The 17,513-nt window shown below is 53.6% G+C and overlaps 2 protein-coding genes across 74 annotated transcripts in view; both read left to right on the top strand.

Moving 5' to 3' along the window:
- HPS1 (HPS1 biogenesis of lysosomal organelles complex 3 subunit 1) overlaps nucleotides 1-6,078 on the top strand; it is a 30,656-nt gene extending 24,578 nt beyond the window's left edge. For 43 of the 50 annotated variants that reach the window (XM_074002416.1, XM_074002401.1, XM_045361337.2 and 40 more), the window contains 4 exons: nucleotides 739-883; nucleotides 3,041-3,154; nucleotides 4,865-4,947; nucleotides 5,395-6,078. In XM_074002416.1, coding sequence (XP_073858517.1) covers nucleotides 739-883; nucleotides 3,041-3,154; nucleotides 4,865-4,947; nucleotides 5,395-5,557 — 505 coding nt within the window. In that variant the 3' untranslated portion in view covers nucleotides 5,558-6,078. Of the gene's footprint in view, nucleotides 1-738; nucleotides 884-1,468; nucleotides 1,634-3,040; nucleotides 3,155-4,864; nucleotides 4,989-5,394 lie in introns of those variants that run through there. The other 7 variants (XM_074002407.1, XM_074002409.1, XM_074002406.1 and 4 more) reach the window with 3 other exon arrangements.
- Nucleotides 6,079-7,907: 1,829 nt separating this feature from the next.
- The window catches only part of PYROXD2 (pyridine nucleotide-disulphide oxidoreductase domain 2), a 36,437-nt gene continuing 26,831 nt past the window's right edge, over nucleotides 7,908-17,513 (top strand). For 21 of the 24 annotated variants that reach the window (XR_012418056.1, XR_012418057.1, XR_280791.5 and 18 more), the window contains exons 1-4: nucleotides 7,908-8,062; nucleotides 12,083-12,102; nucleotides 15,038-15,131; nucleotides 16,505-16,578. Coding sequence is in view for 5 of the 24 variants with exons in the window: in XM_065521250.2 (XP_065377322.1) it covers nucleotides 7,936-8,062; nucleotides 12,083-12,102; nucleotides 15,038-15,131; nucleotides 16,505-16,578 (315 nt within the window). In the remaining 19 variants the exon portion in view is untranslated. Of the gene's footprint in view, nucleotides 8,063-11,640; nucleotides 12,103-15,037; nucleotides 15,132-16,504; nucleotides 16,579-17,513 lie in introns of those variants that run through there. The other 3 variants (XM_074002434.1, XM_074002435.1, XM_074002436.1) reach the window with 3 other exon arrangements.

The following is a 17,513-nucleotide window of genomic DNA, read 5'->3' as shown; positions in this document are numbered from 1 at the left end:
ATCATCACAGTGGACAGTGGCATGTAAAAGCTCCGAGAAGGCCTACAGTAAATGTTTATCCCTGTTTCAAAAACCATTCCTAAGACTGTTTGACCCTTTTATTATGGAACACTAATTTCATTGAATACTGATTTTCCATGGAACTTGATGTAAAACAGCTTTTCCCATATCATCTCTGAAGTGTCCAGCCCTCAGTCTCCTGAGGCAGGTCCTCAGTGGGCAGGTGAAAGGATGCCAGAGGGCCTCTTTAGCCACCAGCTGCTGCCCTTCCATGGATATCTCTTCCCCTCCCAAATGGGAGCCTTCCAGACTCTCATGATGAAGTGTAAGGGTTTAGCAAGGTCACATTGAGGTGCATAGGTTGGGCGGTCAGCTAGGCTCACTCATGAACCAAGTGGCTGTGCTCACATTCCAGCCTCACGTGTGTCTGACTTAAATTCATCCCTCATGAAAGCGATGAACTGTGAGCAAACCATGTTCCTATAGGGCCAGAACTGCCCATGTCAACTGTGCAAGCGTTGAGGATCTTACAGCTTTTCAAGGCCTGGGGAGCTGGGAGGTAGTGGGGATCTGAGGAAGCAAGGAGACAGGGGGCTTGCCTGAAATGGAAGCTGCTGGAGAGAAGCAGTCCTGGCCCTCCTGCCACCATGACTGGGCACAGCTGGAAGCCCAGGGCGAGGACAGAGGCAGGTCATCCCTAGCTCCTGGCTTGGTAAGCACCTTAACTCAGACCTTCACCTACCTAGAAGACTTCCCAGGCTTGGTGCACTTCATCTACGTGGACCGCACAACCGGGCAGATGGTGGCGCCTTCCCTCAACTGCAGTGAAAAGACCTCGTCCGAGTTAGGCAAGGGGCCGCTAGCTGCCTTTGTCAAAACCAAGGTAACCATTCGGGCCCAGGGTGGGGATGGGTGGGCCTTAGCCAATATTGGGCAGTCCCTCCTGGTGTGATCCACATACCTGGGGCTAGCAGAGTGCGCTGGGCAGCAGGCCAGAAGAGGCAACGGCCAGTACCAGCATAAATAAATGCTCGACAAGTATTTGTTGAATGAGCTAGAATGGAGAGAATGGCAAGGTACATCAATTGGGCATCAGAACTTAAAACAAAGTGATTTCTGTTAGGGAAGCGTTCCCTGGAAATTCTTTTATTCTCCTTATTTAACTGACTGGTTTTCATGGCAAAGTTATATTTTTGGTAGGGGGAGGACCCCTGCCACTGCCCAAAAAAACTATACGTGTGTGTGTGTGTGTGTGCGCGCTTTCTTTTTTTGGGGGGGGGCCGTGGGGGGCAAGTGAAGTCTATTCTAATGTTTAAAACAAGATAGGAAGATGGGAAGTTGGGTGGCAGAGGCATGTGTTGGAAGCCCAGCCCCATCTCCCACCAGTTATGTGGTTTTGGGCAGTACTTAGCCCAAGTGTCAGTTTCCTCATCCGTAGAAGGAAAAAATACTGCTATTTATGTCACAGAGTTATGAAGATTACATGAGAGGATACGTGTCAAATATTTAGCATAGCACGTGGTACAAAATGCAGATACAGTTCATTCAGTACTTACTGGCAGCATCGTCATCACCATCTTCGTCCTTGCCCCTCATTCTGGAGACAGTCGGGGTTATGTTGGTACGTTTCTTTTTGTTGGTTTTCTGTGCAGTTTGTTGTAGTTGAGATCACTCTGTATGTGCAACTTTGTTACCATGTTTTCACTTCACATTATATCAGATGCATTTCCTCATGCCATTAATTCTTTATAGACATGATTTTTAGCAGCTCCGTAATAGTCCATCATGTGAATGTAACATAATTTATTGAATCATTTCCCTGATGTTTAGACACACAGATTATTTCTAGGCTTTTGCTGTTATAAATAATTCTGCAGTATACACCTTACATACATCTGTGTCCCCATCTCTGATTATGTCCCCAATATGGATTCCTAGAAATGGAATTACTAAGTCAGATGGGAGGAATGTTTTTAAGGTTATTAATGGATGTTGTCAAATTACTTTCCTGAAAAGTATAATCAATCCATGGCAGATTTAATTAGTAATTGCACAGTGATGCATTTTGGAGCAGATCGCCTGTCCCTCCCGCTAAGGGTGGAGGAGCGGGCTCCTCGAGTCTCTTCCCAGCCCTGAGAGGTGGGAGAGAGCCCACTGTCCCTACGGCCTTCCCTGGGGCACTTCGCTGGCAGCATTGGTGACGGTCCCTGCGTCAGGCAGGAGGACATTCCCAGGGGAGCTAAGGCATGTGGTTTCTCAGGCCCTGGGTTTCCATCTGACCCCTTGGTGAGCTCTGATTTGGACTTCACCCCTGGCTCAGGACATCCTACAGGGTCACTCACCTGGACCATCATCAGTTCCCAGCCTGAAGGGCACTAGGATGGATTCAGGAGACCACACCTTGTTCTCCTGTGTTAATTAATGATGTCCCTGGCTATTTTCTAATTTCACTAATTTATTTATTTTAATATTATTATTTTTTGAGACAGGGTCTCACTTTGTCACCCAGGCTAGAGTGCAGTGGCACAAACACAGCTCACTGCAGCCTCAATCTCCTGGGCTCAAGCGATCCTCTCGCCTCAGCCCCCCAAGTAGCTGGGACTACAGGTGTGTGCTATCACACCCAGCTAATTGTTGTGTGTTTTTTGTAGAGATGAGGTTTTGCTATGTTACCCAGGATGGTCTTGAACTCCTGAGCTCAAGCAATCCACCTACCTCAGCCTCCAAAGTGCTAGGATTATAGGCATAAGCCACCACACCAGCCCAGTTCACTAATGTATGGCTTATGTGTATAGTAAAGTTACACAAAGCTTTTTTACATATATTTTGCCCCCACACTAACTGGACGGTAGTCCATCCATCCAATAAAGATTTATTGTTGAGCCTTCTGCTCTGGGCCAAGGCAGTGCCCAGGTACTAGGAGAGGCCCCTGGCACTCATGGGTTTCTCATCTGTGCACTTTCCTTCCTTCAGAGGTGAGAGCTGCCTGGGCAGACCAACGCTGAGAGAGTGGTGCTCCTCACTCTCCTCTTTTCCCCAGGTCTGGTCTCTGATCCAGCTGGCGCGCAGATACCTGCAGAAGGGCTACACCACACTGCTGTTCCAGGAGGGCGATTTCTACTGCTCCTACTTCCTGTGGTTCGAGAATGACATGGTAGGTGAGGCCGAGTCCCTGGGCGAGGACAGTCCGCACACACTTCCCGCTCTGTCACTCTTGGATTCATTTCTTCTGAATTGTTGTCTGTCTGTCTCATCTTCTCTTCTTGTTGCTGGTAAGCCCAGCAGGTTGGGACCCAGAGCTCAGAGGTCACAATTTCACGTGGGCATTTAACTGCTTTGTGAGCCCTCTGCCCAGCTGTCTGGCAAACTCTTGCCATTGTCCACGTGGCATCCAGGCACACATGTGAGCAGATAAGCACACGCCCCACTGCGGGAAACGCGACTCAGATCATACACTTTGTCGCTAGTGCTTCCATGTCGCCAGCATCACATGCCAAGCATGGCACACGGTCATCCCTGTGGCATAGGCCCCTGAACTCAAGAGCATAGGCCCTGCTTGAAGCAGTGAGCCAGGCCACCCAAGGAGACACTGGTGGTGTGGCTCGGGGCCCTGGCCTCCTGGCCCTACACTGCTTCCTCTGGGCCTCACCGTTACTGCAGAGTAGGCTCCAGTGAGGGGAACTTACTGTCTGTGGCCACCTGCCCCTCTCCTCCTGTCTCTCCCTCCTCTCTGTCTCTTTCTTTGCTTCCTCTCTGTTCCCTTTCTTTGCTTTCCTCTTGTTTCTCTTTTATTTGCATCTCGTTTGTCACCAGGAATGGTTGTTCCAGCTCTCAGGAGCGTTCCACCTCCCTCGCAGCCCTTGGTCTCTGGGTCCCTGAACTACTGTGCCTTCCCCTGCACCCACCCTGCACTCTCTTTGTTCACTGAGGGTGACAGCCATCCCTTTCCATAGGGCAGGGTGGTTACCGGGGCCCTCCGCCGCTGTTCTCTCAGTCATCCCTCACAGCCTTGTGCGGTGGCTGGGGCAGGGATCCCTGACCCCATTGTATGGATGGAGACGATCTAGAGATCAGACACCATGGCCAGGGCCACCGAGGTTGTTAAGTGAGGAAGCTGGAGCCCAAGCTCTCCTCCCCCAGCCTGCAGGCTCCCTGCTTTCCTCTGTGCCCCTGGAAGTGCCCAGGACTTGTGTACAACAGAAGTGCTAGAAAATTCCTGTGACCTTTACCTTCACTTCTAGGGAGGGACAGGAGTCTGTGTGCTTGGGTGGCCCCGTGGGGTGATACAGTGAGGCAGAGCTGTGAGCTGGAGAGGCCAGGTTTGAATGTCAGCCACACAGACCAACTGGTGCCACGGGGGCAGCCCTGCACGCTTCGGAGTCCACTCCCCCTGCATGGTAGGCCACGGTGCCCACACAAGCATCAGCTAATCGCCATGTTCGTGCCTGGCACACAGGGCACGTCCAGCAGATCTTAATTCCCTTCCCACCTTATCCCACCCTGGCAATTCCCAGTTCTTTCAAAGCAGAGGCTTAGGCCTTTTGTGAATGCTCTGCTCTTCAAGACCCTGAATGACAGCCCTGCAGGTTGCCCTCCTGAGCATGTGTGTGTGGCCTGTGCAGGTCCAGGTATTGATGGGAATGAGAGCTACCCTGCCGGCCCTTGGAACTTTGTATACTTTGTCTCTAATGTTCATAAGGCGACTGTTGTTATTCCGACTTCAAAGATGAAAAACCAAGGTCCAGGCATTTTCCCAAGCACCCAGCGCACAAGGCAGAGCCAAGCCAGGCTGCGAGCCCGGTGCGTCTAACTCGGGCCCATGTGCTCCCCCGACACCCACTGCCTCCCTGTCCTCCCTCCTCAGGGGTACAAACTCCAGATGATCGAGGTGCCCGTCCTCTCCGATGACTCGGTGCCTATTGGCATGCTGGGAGGAGACTACTACAGGTGACGGCGCGTCGGGAGCCGCTGGGGACGGACGCCCCCGTGTGGGTAAAAAGTACTCGCCTCTGCCGGGAGCGGCTTCTGCTTCAGCAGTGCCCTACCCCGGACCCAGAAATCCACACTGGGAACACCTTCCCAGCTGGGCCTGTGTGCAGTGAGGGAGGATGGGTGTGGAGGGCACGTCTGTGTTCCTACCACCTTCCTGCTGGCATGGTCTTGGCAGCACGGGAAACGTCTGCGCCCGGCCCAGAACATCCCCACTGCTGCCTCGTAGCCAGGATGGCACTGTTAGGTCAGTGAGGAACAGGAGCAGGTGTCAAGGCCCACGTGCAGGGGCCTAGTGAGATGACCGAGGACACGGCATTTGCTCGCGAGGGCCCCGAGAGGCCTCTGGCACTGGAGGAGGGCAACAGCCTCGCTCCTGAATCCCGTCCTCCCTTTCCTCCCCAGGAAGCTCCTGCGCTACTACAGCAAGAACCGCCCGGCCGAGGCTGTCAGGTGCTACGAGCTGCTGGCCCTGCACCTGTCTGTCATCCCCACTGACCTGCTGGTGCAGCAGGCCGGCCAGCTGGCCCGGCGCCTCTGGGAGGCCTCCCGTATCCCCCTGCTCTAGGCCAAGGTGGCTGCAGTCTGCTTTTGCACCCCGTCCTCCAGCTGCTCTTGCTTGCCACTGTTCCCCATGGCAAGAGCCTGCTGTCTGCAGTGGCCGTCCTGAGGATTGGGCAGAATGCCCAGGGTGGCCCCAGGGTTTCTAAAACCCCACCTAGAGCACCCTCCATGTGGGGTATGTGCAAGGCCCCAGATCCTTCTCTCTGGAGGAATAGGGAAGCCCAGGGGTCCAGTTTGTCTTCGTAAAACAAAAGTGGCAGCAGCTCCTCTTCCAGAGCTGCCTCTGCCTTATCCTGGGAGATGGGGAGGGAGCCCACCCGGCAAGCTCTCTCCTACCCCAGGTAAAAGGTGCTCCTTTGCCTGGGTCTGAATTCCAGCCCTGCCACTTCCTGTCTGCATCTCCCGGAAAGTTTCTTCTATTCCTCACATTTAAAGCGATGGCACCTCCCTCCCAGGGTGGTGTGAGGATTACCCAATGCGGTAGGTGCTCAATAAATGTTGGTCATTGTTATCACTGAAGCTCAACACGCCTGTGCTTCTAGACCCTTCTGTCGTGCCGATAAGCCCTTGCTAAGTCCCAGCCCCTTCACGCTCGGCTGGCGTCTGCCCTGGGACTGGGGTTCTCAAGCCCCTGGCCCTGGCCCAGAGATATGGATTCGCTTGGCGGCCGTGGAGCCCAGGTTTTGATGTCTTTCAAAGCTTCCGTGGTGCGCCCTGGATTGAGAACCACCACCCAAGGGGTACAGCCCCTCTCTTCCAACCGAGAAGTTCCTGTCCCAGAATGGACCCAAGGACAAGAGATCCTGAGAGCCCTGGGACTGGGAGCATCTGCTCCTCTGAGGCCAGGAGGCTGGTGCTGGGCCAGAGAGGGCGGCGTGGCAGAAATCAGCGTCTACCGCAGCACAGGAACAGATGGCCCTGTGCTGTGCATACGGGAGCCGCGCCTTCTGTGTCTTCAGTCTTGGGCCAAAATTCACGTAGACTGGTCTCTCCCTTGCAGGGGACAGCTTTGGGGAGGCGTTGGGGGAGCTCGAACCCACTCGTTGGTCTAAACCCAGAGAAGGAGGCAGTGAGGAAGTGTCCCCTCAGGTGACTGGATCTGTGTTCCTCCTTATCATCATCTGATGGAATGGCAATGAAAAGCATGGATTGTGGAAAATACAGAAAAGCATAAAGGAAAAAACTCCAATCCTCTGAACCCACCAGTGTTCAGGACACCTGCTTTTGTCGCCTACTATTTCCCTTTAGTTTTTAGCAGTGGCTGAATGTGATATGTCTAGTTTAACCAGTCCCCTTGATCTTTCTATATAATAAATAACACAGGGGTGGACATCCTGAATCAGATCTTAGCAGAGATGCTGACATGTGGGGTAACTGTCCATGGTGTGTGGAGGGGTCCTCGGAACCCCCTCTTAGGATCATCTCCACATACTCTCCCAGTTCTGAGATTGGTTACCAACAGCAGGTTTCCTTCACACTGCCGTGTCAGAGCAGCGCAGGAACTCTACGCTCCGCTGCGAGGGGCCTTCTCCTCCTAGGGAACACTCTGCTAAGTAATGGGCAGAGAACAAAGGGGCTCCTCATTCAAGGCAGGCCTAAGGGAGGGTCAGAAAGAACTTTAGCTGGAGGTATTTACCGATGTGACCTCCAATCCTTGGGAATTCTGGGAAAATGGGCAAAGTGCCAAAAGAAGAGAACCCAGAGAATTACAGACAGTGAACTTGCCCCTAAGCCCTCGTTGAGGGGTGTGTTTGAGCATTTAGGAGAGGACTCCAGTGCTCCTCAGCGACAAACACAGCTGCCTTTGCGGTGTCTGAAGGCCCTGGTCGTGGTGACACTAGATGGCTGCCCTGGGCGCCTCCTGTGGGTGTAGAGGCATCACCACTCTGCACTGGCAGACTCAGCATGGAGTCGGAGCAGAGTCTGACACGAGCACTTGCCCTCCCAGGCATTTCAGTTCTGACTGAGAAGGGAGCCGCACAGGGGAGGAGAGGGCCCTTTGGAGCTCCGCTCTGTCTCCACCACTCCCTAACCCCGCAGCCTCAGTGCCTTCATCTGTAAAATGGGGAGTTTTGCCTACAGAGTTCAGCACAGTGCCAGCCTGACATGGGAACCCCAGTGGATTATCAGTTTTGTCATTATTCCCCTGCATCCTGGAGGTGACACCGCCTGGTTAATAGGCAACCCCTCCCGATGGCCCAGCACAGCTGCACAGCAGCAGGAGGCTGGCCTGTGGCCAAGAATGCACAGTGGAGGAGGGCTGGAGGGGGACTGCAGCTCCTCCTCTTCCTGCTTCCTCCCTGCTCCACCCCCTGCCTAGGGCAGCACAAAAGCAAATCTCCAGCTAACTCCCTGCCTAGCAAGGCCCAGCCTGGGGCAGAAATGGCTGCAAGTGGCCGAGGTCTCTGCAGGGCTGTGGCTGCCTCTCCCTTCCCAGCTTGGAGACGAGCTCACACAGAAGCTGGGGGAGGTCTGAAGCCTGAGTATGATGCGGTGGTGATAGGAGCAGGTAAAGTGGTAAAGCAGGCTGGGCCAGAGCTGAGGGGCGGGAAGGCAGCCCTGCTCAGAGCTTGGTAGGGAGGGGGAGGCCTTGCCAAGCCCCACTGCTCTCTCCTCGGTCATAACCCGCCAGAAGTTTATACACTAGCAGGGGCTGCAGCGGAAAGCCCTTCCATCTGGCAGGCAGGCACCTGGGATTCTGGGGCTGGCTCTGCTGTGTGGCCTGGGGCAAATGCTTGCTTTCTCTGGGCTTGGATCTTCCATGGAGAATGACAAGAAGACTAGGTGAGCTCAGGGGTTTCCCTCTATCTCCTGCAAAATGACCTAGTTTCCACCACATTCTCAGCCTGTGGTTTTAAGGGTTGGAACGAGCTCTGGGCCAACAGACAGGTGAAATCCAGCACCCTCCCCCAACCTCCCCCACAGTGCCATGAGTTTTGGTCACCACTGCTTTACCACTGAGGCCACCCATCCTCACAAGAAACTGCAGTCATTTCATAAAGGCCAGTTAGGATAAAACAGAACTGAGTTCTGGAGTTCCTACTGCGTGTCTGCGGAGGGCAGTGGCCCCCATTGCCTTGCAGCTCTGGGACATTTGTGAATCTGCAGTGATCCTGCCATACTTTGCCAACCCCTGAGCTCAAGAGTATCAAAGTCTACTGGGTGCTAGGGGAAGAAGCAGGCCCAGGACCAGGTGGTTCTTGCTTAGTGCCTTCCATTCACACTTGCAGAGGGCCCCAAATGCATGATTGCCAGCTAGAGCTTACAGAGATAATGACAGGGACCGAAAGCAGACGGCACTCATTATGCAGCTTTGAAGGCATGTGTTCATTTTCCTATGTACTAGAGCAGTTGCAAGCTGGTAGATACTCAACAGTCACCTCTCCAGGGAAAAATGTGTGATTGTGTGTGTGTGTGTATACACATACATATATACACACACACGTATATACACACGTATGCATATATGTATACATATATGTGTATACATACATATATAGACACACACATGCTTATTTTAAATATTGAAATAAAAGATACACTGCACACAATTTTACAAATAAAAATACAATACTCTCAATTTAAATGCAGTCTAGGAAAGTGATTCTTACCAAAGGCTTTCTTTGATTTTTGCCAAACTCAGTAGCCAACCTATAGTTGCATCTGACAAATGAGGGTAGCTCCGAAGAGAATGGTGCTCCATATTTTCTGTAAAGAGTAGGACGATCGTGAAACAGCAAAGATTTATATCCCAGCCTTACTCCTTATTTTTTTAATTAATTTTTATTTAATTAATTAATTTTTTTTTTTTTTTGAGACAGAGTCTCACTCTGTCACCCAGGCTGGAGTGCAGTGACACAATCTCAGCTTACTGCAACCTCTGCCTCCTGGGTTCAAGTGATTCTCCTGCCTCAGCCTCCTGAGTAGCTGGGATTACAGGCACCCGCCACCACGCCCAGCTAATTTTTGTATTTTCAGTAGAGTCTGGGTTTCACCATGTTGGCCAGGCTGGTCTCGAACTCCTGACCTTGTGATCCACCCGCCTCAGCCTCCCAAAGTGCTGGGATTACAGGCGTGAGCCACCACTCCCGGTCTCCTTCTTTAAATGACAGGAATGATGTTACTCAAATAAGATAATTTTTTTAAATACTAGATTTCCTTCAATGTTTATGCTATTCACGCTGTAACAGCTAATGCTGTTAGGTTTAATTTGCATTATTAGCATTTTCCCATCGCTTTCTTAAGCCTGACCACAGAACAATAAATTCAGCCCTGCTGTGTAATATTTGCTGATGACGGTGGTGGGAATACTCCCACCATGGCCTTTTTTGTCACCAAGATGAGGTTGCTGAATGTGATTTGGGAGTGATACCCACTGGCACATCATTGTATAGTATGTCCACCATGCAGATATGTACCTAGAGGCCATTGATGGCAAAAGCATGGGGAACAGACAAATGTAGTAAAACAAATAGGAAGTAGTGTGTTTGGAGTATGTATTACCTTTGTTTTTAATATCATTTATTTAATTGTAAGCTTATATAATTTAGTTTCTAACAATGGCTATTTGACATCCGGCTCACAAACTCCCTGGGCTGGTGGGAGACAGCTCCAGCGCCTTGCTTAGCCTCAGAGAAGCCCCCGCCTTCTTCCGTGCTCGGCCACAGCTCACCCTGCTGTCTCCTAATGGGGAAGGTTGACTCTAGGTCACCAGCTGCCTTGGTGACTTGCCTACAAGTGCGAGTGAGTCTCAGTGTGTGAGCTTTTCCTTGACATGATTTCTTTAGTTGCTAAACATACCATGAAGCCTGGTTTAAAGGCATCTTGGGCCTGAGTGAGGAACACAGTGGCATATTCTGAGACAAGGGTTACCTCTTGAGTCCCTGAAGGCACACTGGCGCCTGGCCGCCACCTTGAAGATGACTCTGATTTAGTCATTTGACTAAATGTGCCTGAGAGTGACTGAGGAGCTTGTTAAAATGGACATTCCTGGCCCCGTACCTGGTGATGAGCATTCTGAGGGCAGGAAGTGACTCCCGGAGGTCAGCACATCCGCCCAACCAACCCTGCCTGATGCAGGCAGCTGCAGAGCCCACGCCCAGAGCAGCTTCTCAAGGGCCCAGGCGGCTGCTGTGGGGCCCCTGAGGCAGGTCTGGGGATTAGCAGAGCCCGCAGCTGAAGTCCTCTTCAAGGAAACAGAGGTGTCACCAGAAGCCAAGGAGGGCTTAGCCAGACCTGGGGGTGGCCACTGGGAGGGGGTCTTGTGCTTTGGATCCTTTACCTTATTCATTTGAGGTCTGCCGTGATTGAACTGGACCCAGTTGCCTGGAAAACTGAGTTTTCCAAGACTGACCATCAGCACCAATTAAAAGACAAATAGCTCCCATTTATCTCATCCTTGCCGCGCTGCAGGGTCCCTGGCACCCTCTGTTCCCCACGTGAAGAAGCTCAAGGCTCAGGGCAGCTGACAACTCTCTGAGGTCACACCCTGGCAAACAGCAGAGGCTGGGCTGAGCCCAGGACTGTCTGCCTTTAGTTTGTTGCATGTCTTTGAGACAGGTTCCATCTGCTCATGAGTCCCAACTGGCAGACTGTTTAAACTTTCTTATGAACGTTTTCAAAAGCCCATACAAATAAAGAGTATGTCAAGCAGCACTTTTTAAGATGAACTATAACCAACTAGCTTCTCACATGCTTCTCATGTGGTCAGAGTTAATTTTAGCTCATGAAACTCTTGGTTCTGTGAAACACCTGCTGAATAGACTCCTGGGAGGGGGTCTGGGAGTCGACATTTACACAGCCTCCCAGGTGATTCTGAGCTTATCAGAGCTGGAGAGGCACTTGCTACCCAGCGGCTTGGTGTGGAACATGAGATGCCAAGGCCAAATTCAGGCCTCTCAGCCCAAGGCACCCTGAAGCACAGCCCGTCACTCTAGCACATATTGAAACTGTACATGTTTACTTCCTGTCGAACTGTTCACATTTTATTTTTGGAACACTGGGGATTGGCAAAAACAAACCCATGTGAATGAAGCCTCCTAGGGCACCGTTGTGCCGATTGTGAACCACATGTGGGCAAAACAAGCCACACTTGACAGCAGCTACCCACATGACCAGCACTCCCCTGGATGCTGATGCTGCCATGCGAGACGGGACATTGGCGCACCAGCATGCAGCCACCCATTGCTTCTCCTGCTTGCCAAGTCAGCCGTGCTGCTCCCTCAGATACCATCACCTGCACCTCCCAAGCATCAGCCCCTCACTCCAGCAGAGCCCCTGACCAAGCCAGGGGAGCAGGACTTTTCCAGCCAGGGCAAGGACCAGGCTTTTCTGACTCCTTGAAGATCTGGTGTTTCATGGAGTTGAGCTAGCTGCTGTTCCAACATCTGAATGCGGGAAGGGGAGGGGAGGGTCACTGGATCTTCATGGCATGGGGACAGGGAGCAGTGAGCACATTCCTCAAGGACTGTCCGTCTGCCCGCCGGCTGACCAGTGATGCTTTCCTTCCCTCTCCCCTGTCTCGTTGCAGGACACAACGGACTGGTGGCTGTGAGTACCTCCCTAATTGATCCCACTTCACTGGCCCCTGGGTGTGTGGCTCTCAGCAGCCTGGGAAGGAGTGTGAAGAAGCAGGTGGGATAAGGGCCTCGAGAGAGAAGGAAAAGGCAGCCTAGTCAGCACCCTCTGCTCTCCCGCGCTGACCGGGGGCTGGGTCGAATGCACATCTGCAGCCAGCTGAGGACATCACAGGCTGCTTTCCTCCCCTTCCCCTAATGGGGAAAGGTGGTTTCCCCATGGCCTGGGAGGGAGTCAGGGAGCTTCCAGAAACAAGCTGACAAGGCAGGGAAGCATATAACCAACATAGCATGGGAGCAGGTGGGAAGCAGGGGATTGGGCACCCAGGGCAGGGTGGGGTCCCTTGACTCCAGATCATAGTCAGCCCTTGTGTCTAGAGCCCTGTGCTCCCAGCCAGGTCTAGGCCACGTACCACCTTGGAGTACATAGCCGCTATGTGGCCAAAGTGTGCCCTGGATACATTGAGGAGCTCAGCCTAGCAGAAGGGCCAGCGCCCCGTCCCCAGCACAACTGACTTCAAGCTCCCAAGCTGAGCTGGGTGGCCCAGAGCTATCCTTAGCCTATGCTTCTGTAACCTGAGTCTAGATACCTCCAGGAGGCCACAGAAGGTATTCAAGCCACAAAACAAACATGGAACATCTTCTTGAAGCAGCGGCAGCTCTAGAATATCAATATGGGGGTAACTGTGGATGTGCTAACGGACTGATGTTAAACCTTAATACTTTGCCTGATGTCCAAGTTTTACCTGAACATTTTATGTGGGGCATTTTGTAACTCAATGGATCAGTAATTTAAAACATTTATTTTATTTTATTTTAATTTAATTTTTTTTGAGATGGAGTTTTGCTTTGTCGCCCAGGCTGGAATGCAATGGCACGATCTCAGCTCACTGCAACCTCCACCTCCCGGGTTCAAGCAATTCTCCTGCTTCAGCCTCCTGAGTAGCTGGGATTTCAGGCGCCCACCACTAAACCTGGCTAATTTTTGTATTTTTAGTAGAGATGGGGTTTCGCCATGTTGGCCAGGCTGATCTCGAACTCCTGACCTCAGGTGGCCCGCCTGCCTCAGCCTCTGAAAGTACTGAGATTACAGGCATGAACTACCATGCCCGGCCTAATTTTATATTAATATAGGCCTGATTTTATGTTAATATAAACAAAGATTCATCTTCCAGCTCTGCCACTTTGTGAAGGTTAAGGTGAGTCACTTAGCCTCTCCGAGTCACTGTAAAATGGAACAATGGCACCTGCCCTCACAGAGCTGCTGTGAAGGTAATGGATCATTTGCTGCTAGAACCCGTCACATGCAAGTGGTGGCTGTTATTATTGGAAGTTTCCAGGCCAAGGAAGGCTGGCATCCATCCCCTTCACCCAAAGCCCACCAGGAACACACTTGTAGTTAGTCTAGTTGGGTTTCTTGCTCCTTGCAGCGAGGGGACTCACATCAGGGGAACCTCGGGTTGCCTCAGTAGGAAGGTGTTAGAAAGAACCTAGCACAGGATTTGAGCTTTGGTTGATTCGAGGGAAGGCCTAAGGAAATAGGGCTTGCCATAGATTAGATACTCTCAGGAAGGAGGGGCAGCCCTGCAACTGGGCAGCTCAAGAAATCCGATCTGTAGGGAGGAGAGAGATGTGTGCGGAGAGCAGTAATTGATACAGAAGTAGCAATCACTCATTTCAGCCAAGAGGGGTGTTGGGTATTTTCTTGATGGCACTGAGACATTGCTTTTGTTTGTGCTTGCCTCATTTTATCATAGTCTTATAGAAACCTTGTTTGGGGTTGTCCATCTGTGAGATCATTCCTGTGTAATAGGAGATGCAGCTTACCTTGCGTGCCAGGCCTCAGCCACTGAGTGACGGCTGCTGTTTCTTTCTCAGTAGGATATGTTAGGAGGATAGACGCTGGTTTCACACCGTCTCGTTTCAATTCCGAAGACCTCTGCTCATCAGCTCTGTGAGCCTGAGGCAAGCTGTTAACCTTATTGAGCCTCAGTTTTCTCATCTGTAAAATGAGAGAATCATAGTACCTGCCTCTTGGCTGTTGGGAAAAATTAAATAAGACAACGTACTCACTGTTTCTGGCACATAATAGTTGCTAAGGGAGCTTTTTGAAAAGTCTGACTTTTGCATGGCACCATTCCTGTGGTCACAGGGCCAGCATTTTAGATCGGTAGATTCATGACCAGTTTGGTTCAACAGATATTTATTGATTTTTCCACTAAGTGCTAGAAAAAAATTGATAGAAATCCTTGCATCATTTGTTCTCCCAAAATAAAGCGCTGCTATGAGCAGCTTCATTTACTGAGCACATTCTCTGTGCCGGAGACCACTTAAAGCCCTGTCTAGGGACCAGCTCAGTTCATCTTCACAGCAGCCTTATGAAGTGGGTAAAGCCAGGACTATTTTCATCAGCCCCATTATTGCATGTGAACAAACAGGCCAGGCAGATCAGGTACTGGGGCTGCAGCAGCAGAGAGAGAACGAGGGGCTGAATCTGGGCGGAAGAGTCAGCGTTCACAAGTTTCACCTCACTGTGCTGCGCTTGTAGGAGGAATGAGGCTTGTGCCCTGCCTGAAGGAGAGGAACATCCCAGGGCAGGGTGGCAGGAAGCAGCGTGAGACCCCGAGGCACCAGGCCTCTGAGGAGGGAAGACCACCTTCAGTTGGGAAGTGGAGGGGCGGGAGCAGGCCTGTCCGATCTTAGAGGACATCTAGGAAAGGCAAGAGTGGAAGGGGAAGCACAGGGAAGGGCATTCCCAGAGGCAGGAACAGCATGAGCAGGGTGGGGAGGCTGTAGGGTGTGGGGCATACTGGCCTATAGTGAGGACCTCAGTCTGCGGGTCAGCCCGAGGGAGCCCTGACATTTCAGAGGGATAAAGGGAGGGCCCTGTGTGCTGCCCCACTTCCCAGGCAGCGTACTTGCAGAGACTGGGGGTGAACACCGCGGTCTTCGAGAGGCGCCATGTGATCGGGGGTGCAGCTGTCACTGAGGAGATCGTCCCAGGTGAGCTCCGATGTGGCATGGGGGAGTGGAGGGCAGTGACCCGGGGACAGTCTTCATCCTCTTCATCCCCACTGACCCCCCGGTGACGGTCCTCATCCCCGCTGACCCCCCATGACGGTCCTCATCCCCGCTGACCCCCCGGTGACGGTCCTCATCCCCGCTGACCCCCGGTGACGGTCCTCATCCCCGCTGACCCCCCGTGACGGTCCTCATCCCCGCTGACCCCCGGTGACACACTTCATCCCCGCTGACCCCCGGTGACGGTCCTCATCCCCGCTGACCCCCCAGTGACGGTCCTCATCCCCGCTGAACCCCCGTGACGGTCCTCATCCCCGCTGAACCCCCGTGACGGTCCTCATCCCCGCTGAACCCCCGTGACGGTCCTCATCCCCGCTGACCCCCCGGTGACGGTCCTCATCCCCGCTGACCCCCGGTGACGGTCCTCATCCCCGCTGACCCCCGGTGACGGTCCTCATCCCCGCTGACCCCCCGGTGACGGTCCTCATCCCCGCTGACCCCCGGTGACGGTCCTCATCCCCGCTGACCCCCCGTGACGGTCCTCATCCCCGCTGACCCCCCGGTGACGGTCCTCATCCCCGCTGACCCCCCGGTGACGGTCCTCATCCCCGCTGACCCCCCGGTGACGGTCCTCATCCCCGCTGACCCCCCGGTGACGGTCCTCATCCCCGCTGACCCCCCGGTGACGGTCCTCATCCCCGCTGACCCCCCGGTGACGGTCCTCATCCCCGCTGACCCCCCGGTGACGGTCCTCATCCCCGCTGACCCCCCGGTGACGGTCCTCATCCCCGCTGACCCCCGGTGACGGTCCTCATCCCCGCTGACCCCCCGTGACGGTCCTCATCCCCGCTGACCCCCCGTGACGGTCCTCATCCCCGCTGACCCCCGGTGACGGTCCTCATCCCCGCTGACCCCCCGTGACGGTCCTCATCCCCGCTGACCCCCCGTGACGGTCCTCATCCCCGCTGACCCCCGGTGACGGTCCTCATCCCCGCTGACCCCCCGTGACGGTCCTCATCCCCGCTGACCCCCCGGTGACGGTCCTCATCCCCGCTGACCCCCCGTGACGGTCCTCATCCCCGCTGACCCCCCGGTGACGGTCCTCATCCCCGCTGACCCCCCGTGACGGTCCTCATCCCCGCTGACCCCCCGGTGACGGTCCTCATCCCCGCTGACCCCCGGTGACGGTCCTCATCCCCGCTGACCCCCGGTGACGGACTTCATCCCCGCTGACCCCCGGTGATGGTCTTCATCCCCGCTGACCCCCGGTGACGGACTTCATCCATGCTGACCCCTGGTGATGGTCTTCATCCCTGCTGACCCCTGGTGACCGTCTTCATTGGATTCGGTTTCAGGGTTTAAGTTCTCCCGCGCGTCCTACCTGCTCAGCCTGCTGAGGCCGCAGATTTACACTGATCTGGAGCTGAAGGTAGGGCCTCCCCGGCCTGATTGCAGGGAGGGAGGAGGCAGTTCCATCTTCCCAACCTGGGCAGAGGCTCCCTGTTCCACGCCCGAGGTGATGCCCGCCCCTGAGGGCTCCCTCTTCTACCCAAGTATTGTGTATCCCACGTGGTCTCCCTGCTGCGTTCCCATGGATGGGTTTTGTCTTGTCCATATAGTGTCTTGAAAAGTGGGAAATTTCATCCAAGAATCAGACTTCTTTTGAAGAATGAGCTTTGTCACCATCAGGCCCCGTGGGACACCTATCTGAAGCCTTGGGCGCCTGAGCTTACAGCTGCCTTGGGACACGAGCCCCATTTCTGCCCTCATTGAACTTGAGAGCTGATTCCCTCTCTTGGCATCTGGAGCAGGAAGTGGGGCCTGGGGACTTTTCTGGCTCCCGGGCTGTTGGGAAGGTTCCTGGGAGTCTCATCTGGTGCTGTTTGCCTCTCAGTCCACTAACCTTTGTCCGCAACCTTGCCCAACCCTGCCGCCGACCCTTTCACCTTCCTTCACCCCCACTGTCTTATAAACTGCGTCACCACATTCCTGAGGCTGATTGGCTTCTACCTGCTTGGTGCCACTGTCACTCACCACTCAGAGAAAAGGGGTCTTAGTGCCATCTGCACAAGCAGCTGCCACTCATGTTTTTTTTTTTTTTTTGAGACCAGGTCTCACTCTGTCGCCCAGGCTGGAGTGCAGTGGCATGATCTCAGCTCACTGCAAGCTCTGCCTCCCGGGTTCACGCCATTCTCCTGCCTCAGCCTCCCGAGTAGCTGGGACTACAGGCGCCCGCCACCACGCCCGGCTAATTTTTTGTATTTTTAGTGGACACGGGGTTTCACCGTGTTAGCCAGGATGGCCTCGATCTCCTGACCTCATGATCCACCCGCCTCAGCCTCCCAAAATGCTGGGATTACAGGC

Source organism: Macaca fascicularis, chromosome 9 (assembly GCF_037993035.2).
Source record: "Macaca fascicularis isolate 582-1 chromosome 9, T2T-MFA8v1.1".
Taxonomy (NCBI): Eukaryota; Metazoa; Chordata; class Mammalia; order Primates; family Cercopithecidae; genus Macaca; species Macaca fascicularis.
Note: the sequence above shows the minus strand (reverse complement) of the source record. Positions and strands in the feature narration are given on the sequence as shown.